Source organism: Ovis canadensis, chromosome X (assembly GCF_042477335.2).
Source record: "Ovis canadensis isolate MfBH-ARS-UI-01 breed Bighorn chromosome X, ARS-UI_OviCan_v2, whole genome shotgun sequence".
NCBI lineage: Eukaryota > Metazoa > Chordata > Mammalia > Artiodactyla > Bovidae > Ovis > Ovis canadensis.
In genome coordinates this window covers 53288528-53310974 of record NC_091727.1, presented here as the reverse complement: position 1 = coordinate 53310974, position 22447 = coordinate 53288528, and the positions used below count along the sequence as shown (strand labels likewise).

Here is a 22447-nt window from a genome sequence, read left to right as displayed (position 1 = left end):
CCCAGGGCCTCCTATTATACCATGCTGGACTATGATCAATTCTTAATAATGGAAATAGCTGATCTTAAAAGTTGTTAATGAGATAACTAGAAGGCCAAACTTGAGAAATCAAGTATAACATTTTCTGGGTAAGCTTTCTTATGCTAACTATCCTCACTGTGAACCACTTCAAACTTATAACTCTGTACCTTCTTTCAGTTGATTTTCCCCCCAAATGTACTTATTTTAAAAAAGTAAGTAGAGCACCTTCAATAAGGCTTCCATCATTCCACAGGAGACCAAGGCTTCGCCACCAGCATCGTAGCTGGCCAGATGGTATAAAAAAGAGAAGAGAGCAGTGGCAAACTGGTGAGGGTATGGATCCATGGAAGGGTCTACAAGGAAAGTTGAGAGAGGAAGAGAAAGAGCAAGTTCAGAATTTGGTGTTAAGTTGGCAGCATGTTAAACAAAGGCAGACAAAGCAAAGGTTAGGGTTCCTTTAGGTGCCCAGGGTAATAACCATAAAAACTTACCAATCATGGCCTGGATACAGTTTCGCACAAGTACAGGCAAAAATCCATGGTAGGAGGCAGTTCCAGTACAGTCAATAATACTGCTGAGTTTGGGAGTTCTCTCCAAGTGGACAATTGATGTTAACGTTCGTAAAGAAGCAGCTTTAATCTCCTATGAAAACAGAAAGTAAAGTAGCTCAGCTGGTAAAGAGTCCGCCTGCAATGCAGGAGACCTTGGTTCGATTCCAGGGTCAGGAAGATCCACTGGAATAGGCTACCCACTCCAGTATTCTTGGGATTTCCCTGGTGGCTCAGCTGGTAAAGAATCTAATAAATACTTACCATAAGCTGCTTATCTGTTATCTGAAGGACATCTACCAACTCCTCTATCAACCCATTATATAAGATACTGTTTGCTGACTCCTGCAAGGCATTGGAATACACTGCAAAAGGAGAAATAAACACTTTAGGCAAGAAGGCAGTGGTCAAGCCACTGCCCAATGACAGACCTTTCGGCATCTACTGATTCTGGGGAAGGACTCCCTTCCCACCAGCATTGGAGGACAAAATCACTGAATTTCAGAAGATTGCATCAAATATAGTTACAAGCCCCAAACACCCACCAAACCAATTCTATTAATGGTATCAATTGTCTTGAGCAAGGATTTTCAGAAATTTAAGTATAAAAAGAGAAGAACTGATTCTTTATAATATCACTACTTGATAACTCATGTTTCTGTTTTACACTGGAAACTTACAAAAGCTATAAAGAACAGAACTGATGGACTACTGCGGACGAAATCAGAAACTTGTATGACACTGTAGTAAAACTTGAGAGTACTTTATCGCTTTTTTCATTTAATCCTCAGATCAGCTTATAAAATACATATTGTTCCAACATTAAATCAGGAAAATGAGGCCAAAAGGATAAACAGGTGCCTAATAGTCTACAAAGTCAGGGTGAAAGCCCAGGACTGACTCTGAAACCAGTGTGATTTCCATTATACTACTCTATAAGAAAAAGTAAAATGCACAGTATTATTTAATGAATTTCAAAGTTACACTCCCAAAGAGAGGAAGATGAACTGGCAAGAGGAAAAATAGGGTCTAAGGGAAGATGATTATCTGAACACTCATAAAAAAAAACAAAACAAAAAACACCCACTAAACCTATGTGATGTGTGAATCATAAATATCCTCTTTCTGATCCAACACTAAGGAGCCCAAGAATGATGAATGCAGTGAACATTAGAAATGCTGGCAATTTGACTACAATTTAAGTTGCCAGCTAGGTAACTACAATGAGCCCATAGCAACAAAGACAGATGAAGTTCAAAGGAAACCAAGTCTAAACTGCCTAACCAGAACTTGTTACATGTTATTTGCTTACCTAATATAGATATTGCATGTAGCCTGGCCTGAACAGCTTGCAATCGCTTCCTGTGATTAGAAAAGCCATGGGCCAGCCGTATGTGTGTAAATAACAGCATCTGTAGAGACATAAGACCTAAATTAGGAAACCAATGGAAAAGGTGACTATACTTTCTGAGGGAGAGCTAAGTCTTACTCATTTGGCTCTTGACATTTGGCAAGAGTTCTGATTATTAATCAAATTAAATATCTGATCACCATTACAATGAGCAGAAAAAATATAACACAACGAAATGTTTTCTCCTTTGGTATCCAAGTGTTAAGTTACCACCTCTTAGATATTCATGGTGAATAAAGCTGCTTCTGCTTTTCTCAAACTGTACAAGGACCTAGGAAGCCAATAAGTGTTGCCCTCATAAAAGATGAGGAAACTAAGGCCCACAGAGGCTAATTTGAACATGGTGTGACTCCATTCTTTCTGCTATGCTATCTCCCCACTCCAGCACAATAGTCTGATCTATCTGGATATTATTTAGATATTTATAAGACATATCATACCTGCTTATCCTTAGGAATGCTGTACATTTTGGTAAGAGACTCCATGATTTCAGAAGGGCTTTCTGAAATCTACATTAGGAGAAAAGACAGTTAGGAACAAAAAAGTGAACTAAATTTTAGAACTAACCAACAGTCAAATATTCCTCTTACCTTGTCAAGTTGCTCTATGTGAATATAATGTAGTGTGTTACTAGACGTCTGAAATTAGAAAGATAAGAGAGTCGTTAGGAGTCACTGTATACCTTAGCTTCCCCATGCCATAGGACTGCCAAGAGCTATCTGAAAAACAAGACGTTACTCTACATAGAAGACTCAACTGTATGCTCTCAAAAATCAAAGTGTTCACTCAGTTCAGTTCAGTTCAGTCACTCAGTCGTGTCCGACTCTTTGTGACCCCGTGAATCGCAGCACGCCAGGGCTCCCTGTCCATCACCAACTCCCGGAGTTCACTCAGACTCACGTCCATCGAGTCAGTGATGCCATCAAGTCAGTGATGCCATCCAGCCATCTCATCCTCTGTCATCCCCTTCTCCTCCTGCCCCCAATCCCTCCCAGCATCAGTCTTTTCCAATGAGTCAACTCTTCGCATGAGGTGGCCAAAGTACTGGAGTTTCAGCTTTAGCATCATTCCTTCCAAAGAAATCCCAGGGCTGATCTCCTTCAGAATGGACTGGTTGGATCTCCTTGCAGTCCAAGGGACTCTCAAGAGTCTTCTCCAACACCACAGTTCAGAAGCATCAATTCTTCAGTGCTCAGCCTTCTTCACAGTCCAACTCTCACATCCATACATGACTACTGGAAAAACCACAGCCTTGACTAGATGGACCTTAGTCGGCAAAGTAATGTCTCTGCTTTTGAATATGCTATCTAGGTTGGTCGTAACTTTTCTTCCAAGGAGTAAGCGTCTTTTAATTTCATGGCTGCAGTCACCAACTGCAGTGATTTTGGAGCCACAAAAAATAAAGTCTGACACTGTTTCCCCATCTATTTCCCATGAAGTGATGGGACCAGATGCCATGCTGTTTGTTTTCTGAATGTTGAGCTTTAAGCCAACGTTTTCACTCCCCTCTTTCACTTTCATCAAGAGGCTTTTTAGTTCCTCTTCACTTTCTGCCATAAGGGTGGTATCATCTGCATATCTCAGGTTATTGATATTTCTCCTGGCAATCTTGATTCCAGCTTGTGTTTCTTCCAGTCAAGCATTTCTCATGATGTACTCTGCATATAAGTTAAATAAGCAGGGTCACAATATACAGCCTTGATGTACTCCTTTTCATATTTGGAACCAGTCTGTTGTTCCATGTCCAGTTCTAACTGTTGCTTCCTGACCTGCATACAGATTTCTCAAGAGGCAGGTCAGGTGGTCTGGTATTCCCATCTCTTTCAGAATTTCCCACAGTTTATTGTGATCCACATGGTCAAAGGCTTTGGCATAGTCAATAAAGCAGAAATAGATGTTTTTCTGGAACTCTCTTGCTTTTTCCATGATCCAGCAGATGTTTCCAATTTGATCTCTGGTTCCTCTGCCTTTTCTAAAACCAGCTTGAACATCAGGAAGTTCACAGTTCACGTATTGCTGAAGCCTGGCTTGGAGAATTTGGAGCGTTACTTTACTAGCGTGTGAGATGAGTGCAATTGTGTGGTAGTTTGAGCATTCTTTAGCATTGCTTTTCTTTGGGATTGGAATGAAAACTGACTTTTTCCAGTCCTGTGGCCACTGCTGAGTGTTCCAAATTTGCTGGCATATTGAGTGCAGCACTTTCACAGCATCATCTTTCAGGATTTGGAATAGCCCAACTGGAATTCCATCACCTCCACTAGCTTTGTTCGTAGTGATGCTTTCTAAGGCCCATGTGGCATCACATTCCAGGATGTCTGGCTCTAGGTGAGTGATCACACCATTGTGATTATCTTGGTCATGAAGCTCTTCTTTGTACAGTTCTTCTGTGTATTCTTGCCACCTCTTAATATCTTCTGCTTCTGTTAGGTACCTACCATTTCTGTCCTTTATGGAGCCCATCTTTGCATGAGATGTTCCCTTGGTATTTCTAATTTTCTTGAAGAGATCTCTAGTCTTTCCCATTCTGTTGTTTTCCTCTATTTCTTTGCACTGATCACTGAAGAAGGGCTTTCTTATTTCTTCTTGCTATTCTTTGGAATTCTGCATTCAGATGCTTATATCTTTCCTTTTCTCCTTTGCTTTTCACTTCTCTTCTTTTCACAGCTATTTGTAAAGCCTCCCCAGACAGCCATTTTGCTTTGTTGCATTTCTTTTCCATGGGGATGAAATGCTCATGTTATACATTCTCAGCAAAGCTTCTTTGAAACCAGATTAAAAATAATGTACACAGCCAGATACATTTCATATTCTTCCTCATCCCTTTTAAACTTTAATACATACAGCCTTCATATTCACAGCAAAGACTGAATCCATGAAAATGGGTTCTCTGTAAATATGCATGGAGAAGGCAATGGCAAACCACTCCAGCCTGGAAAATCCCATGGACAGAGAAGCCTGGTAGGCTGCAGTCCATGGGGTCACTAAGAGTTGGATACAACTGAGCGACTGAGCATATATTTTAAGTAGAAGGAAAAAGGATCTTATTTATTAGACCACTTCTAAACCAAAGTGAATTCTGCTATCTTCTCAAAAGAATATATGAAATGACGAGATAACTGAAGCAGGGCCCTGTAAGCAATACACAGACTTCATGCAGGCTGGCTTGAGCAGAGAAAGTTGAACCAATCACTAGACTACTATACTGGGTTGGCCAAAAAGTTTGTCTGGGTTTTTCCGAAAACCGGATGAACTTTTTGGCCAACCCAATACTAAATGGTGGAATTCTCAACAGAGACCGAGAAAAATATACCAGTCCTAACATTGCCTTATAAACAGGGTCCTGCCTTTTGACAATTCCAATGTAAGTAAGATTCAAACCTATCAGCTGGGCAAACAATGAACACTTATTCCTGAGAAGCTGCTGTATATATTTATCTTGGGAGGGCAGCAATGTATCTCAACAGCATTCTCTAATTTTACTGAGAAGTCCTAGAAAGTCAACCCAAGGTACAGATCATTGACTCTATTAGAACAAATGTGAATGAGACTCACCCTTTTCTCGATTTTGACTTCAGCCCCAGGGTCTGCATAGAATTCAAAGTGTAGTGTAGTGGCACTGGGTGGGTATTTCTGTGTAAAAAATACATGAAAGAATCAGATACTATCTTCTCCTAAATCTTCCCTCAGTCTTAGCTACTTGTCCAACTCACTGTGACAGCAGAATCAGGAGTGTCATCAGCAGCTACAGTGCCTTCATTCCTAGTTTTAGCAAAGCTCAGAAGTCTTGTAACACAAAATTAGGGTAGTGGAGCCCACAGCTCCAAAAGCTTTCATATTCCTTACTGATAACTCAAGTTATCAGTTGTTATTTCCTTCAAGAGATCAATTTTGACTGCAGCTATTCTCAAGAGGGAAGAGAGAGGCAAGCCTGTCCCAATAATGAATAAAAATTCAAGGGTGAAGGACAAACACAAGGGTCTAGGTACTAGTTTGAGAACGGAAAAGAACATGTTATGGAAATCTTAAGTTAATATCATCACCTTTTGAAATATTTTATTCAAACTATGCCTCATGGGGATACCTTTTTAATTCTTTAAATGCATTTTTCCATAACATCCTATATCATTTCTCAATATCCAATTGCTTTTCTGCACAGGCAGATACCAAGTCAATATGAACCAGACCCTGACAACAAATGTTACTTAACTCTAGAAAAGCAACATGGCAAATAAGACTGCAACAGCATGCCCATTAAAGTGTGTCTTTGAAAGAAACCAGTAGCAGTGGTTGCCTCTGGGGGTAGAGAATTATTATATACCCCTTTGTTTTCTTAGAATTTTTAAAACATGTACTACTTTCTTTTAAAGTACACAAAATTTTCAAAGTCCCATGATATGCCAAATATCAGTAAATAAAAGAGTGGATGATTTCTTAATATAAGTCAAGACCAACATCATAACAGACATCATACAAACCTAGTAGAGTGTATCATACTGTTTTGCTCAAGTGGCCAAGAACAAGCCTGATATACATAAGGAGCCTCAGAATTAATCACCTAAACTTTAAGATGAAAAATAATTTTCTTAGAATTCCAAACTGAATGCCCTTTAAGATTTACACAGCTTTAATTATTAAAACAGATAACACTCATCTCCCATATTACCTAATATTCACTAATATAAATAAAGCATACCAGCTAAGGTGGAAAAGTAATTTGTTCTATTTATAGTTTTCTGTGACCATAAAAAGAACCATTCTCCTGAGGGGGAGGGTTGCTAAGATAATTACACTCAATTTCATTGCATCCATTTGTCCTATACATGACAAACTAACAAAAGAAGCAGTATATGTGTTGGAAAATACAGCTACTTCTTGGCATGGAATTGTATTATAATAATTCAATTGTGCTTTGTGGTTCTATAGCAACGTATCAGAGCAGAGGGGAGGATGGCTTGAGTTCATAATCTAAACATAGCTCAAAGTATGAGCAGGACAGGCATGAGGGGTAAACATGGAAAGCACACAAAATATTTCAAGTTCTCAATAACCAAAATGGCAGACCTGTTCTCCAAGCAGTCATTTTTACAATCATGCCAGACTACCCAGAGTTCTGACAGTTCCAGTGAGAGAATGCAAGGAAGTGTAATTTCTGGGATTTCTCATTACTTTCAAGATAACTCAACAAAAGCAGTTTCTTATTCAAGAGATCATAGGATCATATACTGTGTTTCTGAGATTCTTCAGCAACCACCAGCACATTAAGGACTGAAGCACTTCTAGAAAAGGTAGCTATGTCTCAACTGATCTCAGATTCCTCAAAATCCTGATGTGAAGTGACAAATTTAAATGCCATATATTAATTGTAAAGTAAGGCTCAAAGAGAAATCACACAAGTTCTGTCAAAAGATACTCAAATGTCAGTTACTTACCATCATATGCAAATCTCTGCAACATTCTGCTAGTCCAAAGCCATTCTCCTTACCACCCCAGCTCTTGGAAAAGGAAAAAAGACAGTATTAAAATGTGGCTCAGAGGATAAAGCATCTGCCTGCAATGCAGGAGACCCAGGTTGATCCCTGGGTTGGGAAGATCCCCTGGAGAAGGAAATGGCAACCCACTCCAGTATTCTTGCCTGGAGAATCCCACGGACAGAGGAGCCTGGTGGGCTATAGTCCATGGGGTCGCAAAGAGTCGGACACGACTGAGCCACTTCACTTTCACTTAAGGTAGCTTTGTGTATAAAGTATTTAGAGTATGTGGCTGCTTGGAACACAGCATTGAAAAGACAACCAACATTAAAATCAAAAAGAGGGAGCAAATAGAAGCAAGAACTTAAGTAAGACTCAAGGCAAGATGGTCTGCCTAAAGGTGATTTCTCCAATGAGATCAATTTCATTGTTCTGTGAGAATGCAACTGGGAAGAATATAAGAAGCTCTTGCAAGTAAATGCATTTGATATACCTGCAGTCACGCTTGCTGAAAGGTCAGTCTTGACCCATTGGATCTTAAGTACTGTACCATCCTTTCCATGCTCAGCCTGATCACCTCTCTCAGGGTGAAACCACATGCTCTTCAGTTCCTTACTTTTTGACATGAGCCAAAGTGCAAAGTAGTTCCTGCATTGCTTAATATTATTGTACTCTGCCATGATGTCTAAAAAATTCATCAACAAGTACTAGCCCCTAAGTAATGGGGGAGAATGGCTCAACTGTACAATATTATTGAGTACCAAACAGAAGAAAAAAAACACCCAGCCATACAATTTTGCTTAAAAATTAGCCTACATTTTCAACAGCATTTGAGATTTCTATCATTTTTGCTTAATTTGAAATTCTCCCAGAGGTGTGGGTGGGCATTTGTTGAAAACATTGAAGACTAAGTACATACAGTTGGGGTAATTAATAGACAAATGGAAAAGCTTGGAAAGAAAGGTTGAGGAGTGTGATGTTTTGGTGAATAAGGGCTTTGAAAACTCCCACACACTCCTGAAAATCTAGAAGGCCACATGTGTGCCCTAGGTTGGGCACATTCTCAGAAAAGACCTGAAAAAGCACTGTTCCCAAATCTCTAGCTGGCATGAGGCTCTATGCAAGGGAAGGCTAAGCCAGAGTTGTAAACTTTCTGGTTCAGTTCATCTCGGTTGCTCAGTTGTGTCTGACTCTGCGACCCAATGGACTGCAGCATGCCAGGCCTCCCTGTCCATCACCAACTCCTGGAGTTCACTGAAACTCATGCCCATTGAGTCAGTGATGCCATCCAACCATCTCGTTCTCTGTTGTCCCCTTCTCCTCCCGCCTTTAATCTTTCCCAGCCATTGGGGTCTTTTCCAATGAGGCAGTTCTTTCAATCATATTGGAGCTTCAGCTTCAAGATCAGTCCTTCTAATGCACACCCAGGACTGATCTCCTTTAGGATGGACTGGTTGGACCTCCTTGCAGTCCAAGGGACTCTCTCCAACACCTTCTTTCAAAAGCATCAATTCTTCAGCACTCAGCTTTCTTTATAGTCAAATTCTCACATTCATTCATGACCACTGGGAAAACCATAGCCTTGACTAGACGGACTTTTGTTGACAAAGTAATGTCTCTGCTTTTGAATATGCTCTCTAGGTTGGGCGTAACTTTCCTTCCAAGGAGTAAGCGTTTTTTACTCACCATCTGCAGTGACTTTGGAGCCCCCCAAAATAAAGTCTGACACTCTTTCCACTGTTTCCCCATCTATTTCCCATGAAGTGATGGGACTGGATGCCATGATCTTAGTTTTCTGAATGTTGAGATTTAAGCCAGCCTTTTCACTCTCATCAAGAGGCTTTTTAGCTCCTCTTCACTTTCTGCCATAAGGGTGGTGTCATCTGCATATCTCAGGTTATTGATATTTCTCTTGGCAATCTGGATTCCAGCTTGTGCTTCATCCAGCCCAGTATTTCTCATGATGTACTCTGCATATAAGTTAAATAAGCAGGGTCACAATATACTCCTTCCCGATTTGGAACCAGTCTGTTGTTCCATGTCCAGTTCTAACTGTTGCTTCCTGACCTGCATATAGGTTTTTTAAGAGGCAGGTCAGGTGGCCTGGTATTCCCATATCTTTCAGAATCTTCCACAGTTTGTTTTGGTCCACACAGCCAAAGGCTTTGGCATAGTCAATAAAGCAGAAATAGATGTTTTTCTGGAACTCTCTTGCTTTTTCCATGATCCAATGGATGTTGGCAAATTTGATCTCTGGTTCCTCTGCTTTTTCTAAATCTAGCTTGTACATATGGAAGTTCATGGTTCACATACTGCTGAAGCCTGGCTTGGAGAATTTTGAGCAGTACTTTACTAGCATGTGAGATGAGTGCAATTGTGTAGCAGTTTGAGCAGTCTTTGGCATTGCCTTTCTTTGGGATTGGAATGAAAACTGCCCTTTCAAAGTCCTGTGGCCACTGCTGAGTTTTCCAAATTTGCTGGCATATTGAGTGTAGCACTTTAACACAGCATCTCTTTTTAGGACTTGAAAGAGCTCAACTGGAATTCCATCACCTCCACCAGCTTTGTTCATAATGATGCTTCCTAAGGCCCACTTGACTTTGCCTTCCAGGATGTCTGGGTCTAGGTGAGTGATCACACCATCGTGGTTACCTGTGTCATTAAGATCTTTTTTATATAATTCTTCTGTGTATTCTGGCCACCTCTTCTTAATATCTTCTGCTTCAGTTAGGTCCATACCATTTCTGTCCTTTATTGTGACCATCTCTGCATGAAATGTTCCCTCGGTATATATAATTTTCTTGAAGAGATATCTAGTCTTTCCCATTCCATTGTTTTCCTCTATTTCTATGCACTGATCACTGAGGAAGGCTTTCTTATCTCTCTTTGCTATTCTTTGGAACTCTGCATTCAAATAGTTATATCTTTCCTTTTCTCCTTTGCCTTTAGCTTCGCTTCTCAGCTATTTGTAAGGCCTCTTCATACAACTATTTTGCCTTTCTGCATTTCTTTTTCTTGGGGATGGTCTTGATCACTGCCTCCTGTTCAATATCACAAAACTCCATTCATAGTTCTTTAGGCACTGTATCAGTCTAATCCCTTGAATCTTATGTGTCACTTCCACTGTATAATCATAAGTGATTTGATTTAGGTCATACCTGAATGGTCTAGAGGTTTTCCCTACTTTCAATTTAAGTCTGAATTTGGCAATAAGGAGTTCATGATCTGACCCACAGTCAGCTCCAGGTCTTGTTTTCACTGACTGTATAGAGCTTTTCCATCTTTGGCTGCAAAGAATATAATCAATCTGATTTCAGTATTGACCATCTGGTGATGTCCATGTGTAGAGTCTTCTCTTATGTTGTTGGAAGAGGGTGTTTGCTATGACCAGTGTGTTCTCTTGGCAAAACTGTTAGTCTCTGCCCTGCTTCATTTTGTACTCTAAGACCAAATTTGCCTGTTACTCTAGGGATCTCTTGACTTCCTACTTTCGCATTCCAATCCCCTATAATGAAAACAACATCTTTTTTGGGTGTTAGTTCTAGAAGGTCTTGTAGGTCTTCATAGAACCGTTCAACTGCAGCTTCTTCAGCATTACTGTTTGGGGGTATAAACTTGGATTACTGTGATATTGAATGGTTTGCCTTGGAAACAACCAGAGATCATTCTGTCATTTTTGAGACTGCATCCAAGTGCTGCATTTCATACTCTTTTGTTGACTATGAGGGCTATTCCATTTCTTTTAAGGGATTCTTGTCCATAGGGATTCTTAACGTTCTGGTTAAGTATTGAAGATAGTGAGCATTGACATCAAAGATACCAATATGTACACAGAACTCACCAGCAAAGACAGAGATAATTCAGTTCCAGGAATAAGGCAAATCACTAGCTGACCACTATGCTAACAGAGACTTCAATGACCACATAAAACAAAGAATTCAGAAACCAGTTCAAAAAGTCTAAATAAAAAACAATAAATCTTAACAACAAACCCTGGGGAAGGGGAAGGGTGAGAGTCTGATTTCCAGAGTTGCCATGTTGTAATATTCAAAATGTCCACTGTAGCAACATAAGGAGTGGCCTCAGCAAGGTAGCACAATAAGATGTCTCTCACTGTGCTCCATTGCTCGCCCCTGCAATAACTTGGCACACATTCTTAGAGAAAAGACCCTGCAGTGGTCTGTGAATCGGTTGCAGCCACTCTCAGCAGGTGTTTGAGAGCTCCGGGAAAACACTATCTTAAACAATCACCCATGAATGATAAAAGTTAAAGGACAAGAGTGTTTTTAAAATACATAATTAAAAAATTTTTTTTAATTCTAAAATAATTGTTAATGAATACACAGTATAAAAAGAGGTAAACTGTGACATCAAAATCGTAAAATCAAAGAGGAGTAAAAGTGTTAAGTTTTTCATATGCAATCAAAGTTAAGTTGTTATTATATCTATGTTTTATGTAAGATTCATGGTAACCACAAAGCAAAACTTAGATTAGATAAAAAAAGAGGAATAAAGGGAACTGAAGTATATGAAAAACCATTATTCACAAAGAAAGACAGCAAAAGAAGAAAGGAGCAAGGGAAACACAAAACAATCAAAAAAGAATAAGATGACATAACTAAGTCCCTATCTATTATTAATTACTCCAAATGTAGATGAATTCATTTTCCCAATCAAAAGGCATAAAGTAGTTGGGTGGAAAAAAGAAAACAAGACCCAACTACATGCTACCTACAAGCAACTCACTTCAGCTTTAAAGACACACATAGGCTCAAAGTGCAGGGAAAGAAAGTTATTTTACAGAAGTGGAAACCAAAAGCGCAGGGATAGCTACCTATATTCTAAAAAATAGGTTTTGAGTCAAAACCTGTAATGGGGAACAATTAAGGTCACTATAAAATGATAAAGGGGTCAATTCAAAGAGGCTATAACAACTGTAAATTATATGGATATAACATTGGAACATATTAAATGTATAAGTAAATGCTAACAGATAAGAGGGCTTCCCAGGTTGCTCAGTGGGTAAAGCATCCACCTGCTATGCAGGAGATTCAGGTTTGATCCTTGGGTTGGGAAGATCCCCAGAATCAGTTAGAACCCACTCCAGTATTCTTGTAAAATCCCACAGGCAGAGGAGACTGGCAGGCTACAGTCCATAGGGTCACAAAGAGTTGGGCATGACTAAAGTGACTGAGCACACATACAATAGATATGAAGGGAGATATGAGATGGTTAGATAGCATCACTGATTCAATGTACATGAAATTGAGTAAACTCCAGGAGATAGCATGAAGGACAGGGTAGCCAGGCATGCTGTAGCCCATGGAGTTGCAAAGAGTCAGACACGACTTAGTGACTGAACAACAAATGAAGGGAAAAAGAGAGAACAATACAATAATAGCAGGAGATGTCAGCATCTCACTTTCAACAATGTACTGTACTTTCAACTGTACTGAGAGAACGATCAAGAAGGAAACATTGGATTTGAACTATAAACTTAACTCCTTTAAAAATAAGCTGGGATTCCCTGGTGGCTCAGATGGTAAAGCATCTGCCCACAATGCGGAAGACCCGGGTTCGATCCCTGGGTTGGGAAGATCCCCTGGAGAAGGAAATGGCAACCCACTCCAGTAATCTTGCCTAGAAAATTCCATGGATGGAGGAGCCTGGTGGGCTACAGTCCATGGGGTTGCCAAGAGTCGGACATGACTAAGCCACTTCACTTACTTAGACCAATGGACCTTGTAGGCATATGTATAATATTTATTCAACAGCAGAATACACTCTTCTCAAATCCCCATGCAACATTCTCCTAGAGATGTCATATGATAGGTCACAAAATAAGTCTTAGCAAATTTAAGACTGAAACCATACCAAATATTTTTCTGGACCCTAATAGTATGAAATTGGAAATCAGTTACAGAAAGAAAACTGGAAACAGTCACAAAAATCTGGAAATTAAGCAATACACTCCTGAACAACTAAAGGGTCAAAGGAAGAAATCAAAAGGGAAATTAAAAATATCTTGAGACAAACAGAAACACAAAATATCACAATGAGTAGGTTGCACCAAAAGTACTTCAAGAGGGAAGTTTATAGGAAATAAATGACTACATTAAGAAATAAGAACTATCTCAAACAACCTAATTTTATACCTCAACTTGAAAAAGAAGAATGAACTAAGTCCAGAGTTAGTAGAAGAAAGGAACAAAGATCAGAGTAGACACAAATGAAATAAAGACTAGGAAAACCACAGAAAAGATTAATGAAAGTAAGAACTTTTAAAAAACTACTCAACAAAATAGTTTCAAAACTTTAGCTAAACTGAAAAAAAAAAGGCTGAAGACTCAAATAAATAAAATCATAAACAAAAGAAGAGACATTACAACTGATACCACAGATACAAAGGATCACTAAGAGACTACTAGGAACAAAATGCCAACAAATTAGATAACCTAGAAGAATTGGATAGAATTCCTAGAAATAAATAACCAAAACAGAATCATGGAGAACAGAAAGTACGAATAAGCAGATTGAGTCAGTAATCAAAAAAGACCCCCAAGAGAAAATTCCAGGACCAAATGGTTTCCCTGGTGAAACATTTAAATAACCAATCTTTCTCAAATTTTTACCAAATAATTGAAGAAGGAACACTTCTCAACTGGTAATTGGGAAAATCACCATTGTTTGGCCAAAATTACTCTTATACCAAAGCCAGATAAGGACAATACATGAACAGAAAACTAGAGACCAATATCCCTGATGTACAAACTTGCAATCAGTAAACTAATAGGAAATCAAATTTAACAGCACATTAAAAGGAACATAGATCAGAATTTAAGTGAGAGTTATCCTTGGGGGGCAAAGATGTTTCAAAACCTGCAAATCAATAAATGTGATATCGCAGTAAGAAAATGAAAGACAAAAATCACATGATTAGCTCAGAAGTTGTAGAAAAAGTAATGACAAAGTTCAATATCCTTTCATAATAAAAACCCCAAAATGGGGTATGAGAACATACCTAAACACGACAAGCCCACAGTCAACAGCATACTCAATGATGAAAGGCTGAAACCTTTCATTCTAAGATCAGGAACAAGACAAGGTGTCCATTCTAACCACTCACAGTAGTGGAACACAGAACTGGAAATTCAGCACAATACTGTAAATTCTAGCCAGAGCAATTAGGCAAGAAAAAAAAAGTTGTTTTCATTTGCAAATGATATACAGAAAATCCCCAAGGGGCCAACCAAAAAACTTAGAATTAATAAATTCAGTAAAGTTGCAGGATACAAAATTAACATATAGAAATCAGTTATATTTCCATACACTAACTATCTGAAAAAGAAATAGAACAATCCTATTTATAATACCATAAACAAGTAAAATACTTAGAAATAAATTATAACAAGGAGGTAAAATCTGTACACTGAAAACTACAAAACACGGATGAAAGGGATTAAAGAAGAGACAAATAACCCATGTTCATGGACTGGAAAAATACTGAGAGTAATCTATAAATTTTACTTACTTTCAAAATTCCAATGACAATTTCCCTAGAAACAGTAAAAACAATCTTCAAATTTATATGGAACACAGAAGACCCCAAATAACTAAAGCAATCCTGAGACAGAACAAAGCTAGATACTGTACTTCCTGATTTCAAATACCATTACAAAGCCGTAGTAATCAACAGTAAGGTATTAGCATAAAGAACACACAAAGCCCCATGGAACATAATCAAGGACAGAGAAATAAATCCTTACATATACAGTCAAATAATATTTCAAAGGGAGCCAGTAATCAATGGGAAAGTATAATCTCTTCAATAAATGGTGCTGAGAAAACTAACATACAAGTTGGACCCCTATCTTATACCACTCAAAAAATTAACCTGAAATGAATTTAAGACTTTAACATAAGACCTGAAACCATAAAGCTCTTAAAAGAAAACATGAGTAAAAGCACCCTGACACGAGTTTTGGTGACAGTTTTTTGGACATGATACCAAAAGCAACAAAGGCAAAAATAAAGGAGACTGAATCAAACTAAAACATTTTAGCATAGCAAAAGAAACAGTCAAAATGAACAGATAACCTGTACAACAGGAGAAAATATTTGCAAACCATTATATCTGAAAAGAAATTACTATCCAAAATATAAAGAACTCATACAACTGCGTAACAGTAACAAAAACCAACCATCTGATCTTAAAATGGGCAGTTGCCTCTGTCTTCACATGGACTTCTCCTTGTGTGTCTGCTTTATCCTTATCTTTTGTCTCTTAGAAGGATGCTTGTTATTGGATTTAAGTTCACTCAGATAATCCAGGATGATTTTAGATTCTTAATTACATCTGCAAAGACTCTTCTTTCATAGTCAGAGGTTCTGGGGTTTAGGACATGGGCGTATCATTTTGGGGACTACCATTCAATCCCCTATACTCCCTCCCTTCCTTCCCTGAACTCAGATCCTGGGTCTTGACAAAGACTCTCTCTTTGACCCAAACTTGCTCAGGCTCCTGTGACTAATTTTCTCAGCAAGTCCTCAAATTTGGGCTTTTCTGGGTCCTTCCCTGTAGAATCTAGTTTCAGCAAGAAACCAGTTAAGTCAGGGGAACCAGAATCTCCCCTACCCCTGATATTTCCTCTTAATAATTTTCCACCCACTGTCCCCACCCCAACCCTGCTCCTTGGCTGCAAATACCCATCCTGCATTCAGAATTGAGCCAACTTCTATACTGTGGTCTCTTTCCCTCTATTCTAATAGTTGTTTTAAAAAATAAAATTTATCTTCATCCCTTTAAAAAATAAGTAAATAGAATGGACACAGGAATTAAACAGACGTTTTTCCCAAGGACAATACACAAATGGCCAGCAGTTACATGAAATGGTGCTAAATATCACTAGTCATCGGGGAAATGCAAACCATAACCATAGTAATATATCACCTCACACCTGAGAGACTGGCTATTTTCAAGAAGACAAGAGATAACAAGTACTGGCAAGTTGGTGGGAACATAAATTGGTATAGCCTCTAACTATCTATCTATCTAGCAGTCCATGTTGTCACAGAGACTGGACACGACTTAGCCACTGAACAACAACAACTAGCCTCTACAGAAAACAGTACAGCAGTTCCTCAAAAAATTAAAAGCAGAACCATTATGATCCAGCAATTCTAGTTCTGGCTATCTATCCAAAGGAAAGGAAATCAGGAAAAAGAGATATCTTCACTCCAATTTTTACTGCAAAATTGTTCACAGGAGCTAAGGTATGGAAACTATATACGTGCGCATCTATGGATGAATGGATAAAGATGTGCCATATATGTGTGTAAAAAATATGTGTGTGTAAAATACATGTATGTAAAAAATACACACACACACACACACACAATGAGAACATCTGATTTCTCAGCCATGAGAAACAAGGAAATCTCACCTTTTAAGACAAACATGGATGGACCTTGAGGGCATTCTAATAAGTGAGGTAAATCAGAGACAGACAGCTACTGTATGGTATCACTTACACATGGAATCTACAAAAGCTGACCACAAAGAGCTTAGAACGGTGGTTGCTAGGGACTGGGGGAAAAGGGGAGATGTTGGTCAAATTGCACAAACTTCTAATTATATAATGGAAAACATTAGGGGATCTAACCTATAGCATAGCAATTATAGGTAACAATATTGTACTATATGCTTTAAAGTTGCTAAAAGAATAAATCTTAAATGTTCTCACTACAAAAAAGGAAACGGCAATTATGTGAGGTGATGGAGATGTTAATTATTCCTTCTGTGGGAATCACTTTGCAATATACAAGTGTAACAAATCATCATGTTGTGTACCTTAAAGTTACACAATGCTTTATTTCAATCATTGGGTTAGCCAAAAAGTTCATTTGGGTTTATATATCCCCAAACTGGAAAAAAACTGGTAGAATTAATTCCTGAAGAAGTTTAGTCACTGGATGTAGGCAAAGACTTTAAATCATCTATCTTAAATATGCTTAAAGAACTAAACCAAATCCTATACAAAGAACTAAAGGAAACCATGAGAATGATGTCTCATCAAATAAAGACTGCCAATTAGAAGTTATTTTTTAAAAAGGAAGTAAATAGAAATTCTGTAGCTAAAGCACAGTAACAGAAATGAAAAATTCACTAAAGTGGTTCAACAGCAGATTTAAGCAGGGAGAATGAATAAATAAACTTTAAAAATATATAATGTTAGATGGTAATATGTGCTACAGAGAAAAATGAAGCAAACTGTAACAGAGAATATGGAAGGTGTTCTGATTTTAAAACAGGAAGGTAGGAAGACTTCACTGAGATGGTAGTTTTTAAGATTTAAAAGAAGATGAGGGAGCAAGTCATAGAGACAAGTGGGGACATAGCTGCACAGAGGCCTTGGAGCAAAAATGTGCCTGGCACTGTCTAGGAAAGCAAGGCTGCCAGGTATCTAAAATGGACTGAGTATTAGGGAAAGACATGTGAGGGGTGGTCATATGTTTGATTTTGTACACATTACGATTGATATCCAGTAGAGATGTTTCAGTTCAGTTCAGTCGCTCAGTCGTGTCCGACTCTTTGCGACCCCATGAATCGCAGCACTGTCCATCATCAACTCCCAGTGTTCACTCAGACTCGCGTCCATCTAGTTAGTGATGTCATCCAGCCATCTCATCCTCTGTCGTCCCCTTCTCCTCCTGCCCCCAAACCCTCCTAGCATCAGAGTCTTTTCCAATGAGTCAGCTCCTTGCATGAGGTGGCCAAAGTACTGGAGTTTCAGCTTCAGCATCATTCCCTCCTAAGAAATCCCAGGGCTGATCTCCTTCAGAATGGATTGGTTGGATCTCCTTGCAGTCCAAGGGACTCTCAAGGGTCTTCTCCAACACCACAGTTAAAAGCATCAATCCTTTGGCGCTCAGCCTTCTTCACAGTCCAACTCTCACATCCATACATGACCACTGGAAAACCACAGCCTGGACCAGATGGACCTTTGTTGGCAAAGTAATGTCTCTGCTTTTCAATATGCTATCTAGGTTGGTCATAACTTTTCTTCCAATGAGTAAGCGTCTTTTAATTTCATGGCTGCAATCACCATCTGCAGTGATTTTGGAGCCACAAAAAATAAAGTCTGACACTGTTTCCCCATCTATTTCCCATGAAGTGATGGGACCGGATGCCATGACCTTCGTTTTCTGAATGTTGAGCTTTAAGCCAACTTTTTCACTCTCCACTTTCACTTTCATCAGAGGCTTTTTAGTTCCTCTTCACTTTCTGCCATAAGGGTGGTGTCATCTGCATATCTGAGGTTATTGATATTTCTCCTGGCAATCTTGATTCCAGCTTGTGTTTCTTCCAGCCCAGCGTTTCTCATGATGTACTCTGCATATAAGTTAAATAAGCAGGGTGACAATATACAGCCTTGATATACTCCTTTTCCTATCTGGAACCAGTCTGTTGTTCCATGTCCAGTTCTAACTGTTGCTTCCTGACCTGCATATAGGTTTCTCAAGAGGCACGTCAGGTGGTCTGGTATTCCCATCTCTTTCAGAATTTTCCACAGTTTATTGTGATCCATACAGTCAAAGGCTTTGGCATAGTCAATAAAGCAGAAAGAGATGTTTAGAAGGCAGTAAATATACAAGTTTGAGGTTCAAAGAAATCACGTAATTTTGGGAGTTAATGGTCCTTAAAACCATGAAACTGGATAGGATCATAGAGGCAGAATATAAATGGATAAGAGACAGAATCTGGGGTGAAGCACTAAGCCACTCCAACACTTGGAGGCAGCAAAAGAGAAGGCACCAGTCAAGGACACCAATGGAGGACCAGGAGGGTGGCTTGGAAACTAAGACTGTTGTCCAATCTTGAAAAATCTTAACGCTGTGGGAAAATACTCACCATAGGTTACAGGAAAAGCAGCACATGAAACACAGTGTTATTTTTTTTTATCTACACGGTAAAAGCTGAGGATTACTGTTGTTTTCTTCTTTATAATTTTCTTTTGAGTTCTTAATTTTCAACACTGAACATGTATTATTAGTTTGATGCAAATGTAATTGCAGTTTCTGCATTGCTAAAATCTGCTGTTTGATATCAGAATACATTCTAATATAAATGTCATTTTGTTACACATCATTTTAATGTGCTTTTCTCGCTTTATATTTTTTTTTGCTAATGATTTATTTCTTGCTGTTTATTTTATATTTATTTTGGACTATGGAAATGATTTTAGACAAAAGCATAGTTGAGTGATTTTCTTCTTTGAGTTTAAAACGGGTTATAAAGCAGCAGAAACAACTCTCAACATTGACAATGCACTTGGCCCAGGAACTGCTAAGGAACGTACAGTGTAGTGGTGGTTCAAGAAGTTCTGCAAAGAGGACAAGAGCCTTGAAGATTAGGATTGCAGTGGACAGCCATTGGAAGTTGATAACAACCGACTGAGACCAATCATTGAAACTGATGCTCTTACAACTGCACGAGAAGCTGCCAAAGAAAATGTTGACCATTTGACGGTCATTCAGCATTGGAAGCAAACTGGAAAGGTGACAAAACTCACTAAGTGGGTGCCTCATGAGCTGACCAAAAATTAAAAAAACAAAACAAAAACACAACACATTGTTTTTTGGATTAAAAAAAACACACACTGTGGATATTTATGCTACAGGAATAAACAAACTTATTTCTTGTTATCAGAAATACATGTTGATTGTAATGGTTGCCATTTTGATTAACAAAGATGTGTTTGAGACTAGTTATAATGACTTAAAATTATGGTCTCAAACAACAATTACTTTTGCGCCAATCTCATTTGAAAAGACCCTGATGCTGGGAAAGATTGAGGGCAGGAGGAGAAGGGGACGACAGAGGTTGAGATGGCTGGATGGCATCACTGACTCAATGGACGTGAGTCTGAGTAAACTCCAGGAATTGGTGATGGACAGGGAGGCCTGGCGTGTTGCGGTCGGTTCATGGGGTTGCAAAGAGTCGGACACGACTGAGTGACTGAACTGAACTGAATATTTTTGTAAACATTCTGACAAATTTATTTGAAAATAAATATTGGAAGGTGAAAAAAATCAATGAGCTTGAAGATAGGTCAATTGAGATTATCCAGTCTGAAGAGCAGACAGAAAAAAGTAAATGAAGGTTAAGAGTTCTGTGGGACTTCATCAAGTATACTAACATATACAAAATGGGAATCCAAGGAGAAGAGAGAAAGGCAAAGAGATTATTTAAAGAAATAATAGCCAAAACATCTCAAATTTGAAAACAGATATGAATCTACAAACCCAAGAAGCTCAATGAATTTCAATAGGATAAAAATACACAGATTCACAAAAAGACATAATCAAAATTTCAAAGACCAAGACAGAATAATCTTAAAGGCAGCAAGCAAGATGTGATTTGTTATATACAAGGGATCCTCACAGCTGATTTCTCATCAGAAACCACAGGGGCCGGAATGAAGTGGCAAAACACATTCAAAGTGCTGAAAGAAAGTAACTGCTAATTAGAATTCTATATCTTGCACAATTAATAATTTTCTCAGATAAAAGTTGACAGTTTGTTGCTAGTAGACCTGCCTATAAGAAATGCTAAAAGAGCAGATATGAAAGGATATGCCATAGTAACCTGACTCCATATGAAGAAATTAAGAATACCACTAAATTAATTTCACAGGTAAGTATAAAATGCATAATTATTTTTGGTTTGTAATTCCTTTTTGTTCTGTGTTTTATAACTATAAAAAAGTAAATTTTACATCTATGTTGATCGACACACAATATATAAAGATGTAATCTATAACAACATAAAGTGAGAAGAAAGTACTATATAGGAGGAAACTTTTTGGCTACTCTTAAAACTTGGTACTAATTTGAACAACTCATTAATGAAGATTTTAGTTGTAATACACAGGGAATGCATAAATAACTAGACAAAAGATAAGACAAAGAAATATAAGACTTGAACATTAAATCAACTAGACCTAACAGATATATACATACATATATATATATACATACATACATATATATATATATATATATATGGAACAATCTGCCTAACAAACAGCAGAATATACATTCTTCTGAAGTACAAATAATTAACAGTCTCTCACACAGACCATAGGTTAGGCCACAATACAAACTAAGAAACTTTAAGAAAAAATAATAAAATCGTACAAAGTATCATATCCAGTGACAATGGAAAGAAATTAGAAATCTGTAACAGGAGGAAATCTGGAAAATTCACAAACACATGGAAACTAAACAATATACTCTTAACAAACAATGGGTGAAAGAAGAAATCAAAAGGGAAATTAGAATATTCCTTAAGATGAATGAAAACATTTCATATCAAAACTCATGGGCTATACCTTATGTGATAAAGCAGTATACAGAGGGAAATTTACAGTTGTTCATTGCCACCATTTATTGATAAGAAAGAAAAATTTCAAATCAGTACCCTAACAGTCCAGCAAACTAAACCCAAAGCAAACAGAAAGAAGGAAATAGTAAAACTGGAGTAGAGATAAATGAAACAAAATAGAAAAACAGGATCAGTTAAATTAAAGCAAATTTGGACTTTGCTCTTGCTCTCTCATGCTTACTCTTCATTTTTCCAACATTTGCTCACGTCATGTCTCTGTGTCTCATTTGGTAACTCTTGCAATATTTCAAAATTTTTCATCATTACATTTGTTATGATGATCTATATGATCAGTGATAATTGCTATTACAACTGTCATTGTTTTGGGGTGCCATCAATCACACTCCTACAAGATGGCAAATTTAATGGAAAAAAATGTGTGCTCAAATTTAATGGAAAAAAAAATGTGTGTTCTGACTGGCACCTCTCTCCCTCTCCTCAGGCTTCTCTATTCCCTGAGACACAACAATATTGTAATTAGACCATAGAAAACCTACAATGGCCTCTAAGTATTCAAGTAAAAGGAACAGTTCCAAGTCTCACTTTATATCAA

The 22447-nt window shown here is 38.1% G+C and overlaps 1 protein-coding gene across 11 annotated transcripts in view; it reads right to left on the bottom strand.

Annotated features, from left to right (window-relative positions):
• HUWE1 (HECT, UBA and WWE domain containing E3 ubiquitin protein ligase 1) overlaps window positions 1-22447 on the bottom strand; it is a 158201-nt gene that overhangs the window by 85508 nt on the left and 50246 nt on the right. For all 11 annotated transcript variants that reach the window (XM_070291618.1, XM_070291624.1, XM_070291623.1 and 8 more), the window contains 8 exons: window positions 7410-7472; window positions 5533-5610; window positions 2571-2618; window positions 2421-2489; window positions 1882-1981; window positions 834-934; window positions 513-663; window positions 247-374 (listed from right to left, as the gene is read on the bottom strand). In XM_070291618.1, the coding sequence (XP_070147719.1) occupies window positions 247-374; window positions 513-663; window positions 834-934; window positions 1882-1981; window positions 2421-2489; window positions 2571-2618; window positions 5533-5610; window positions 7410-7472 (738 nt within the window). The remainder of the gene's footprint in view (window positions 1-246; window positions 375-512; window positions 664-833; window positions 935-1881; window positions 1982-2420; window positions 2490-2570; window positions 2619-5532; window positions 5611-7409; window positions 7473-22447) is intronic.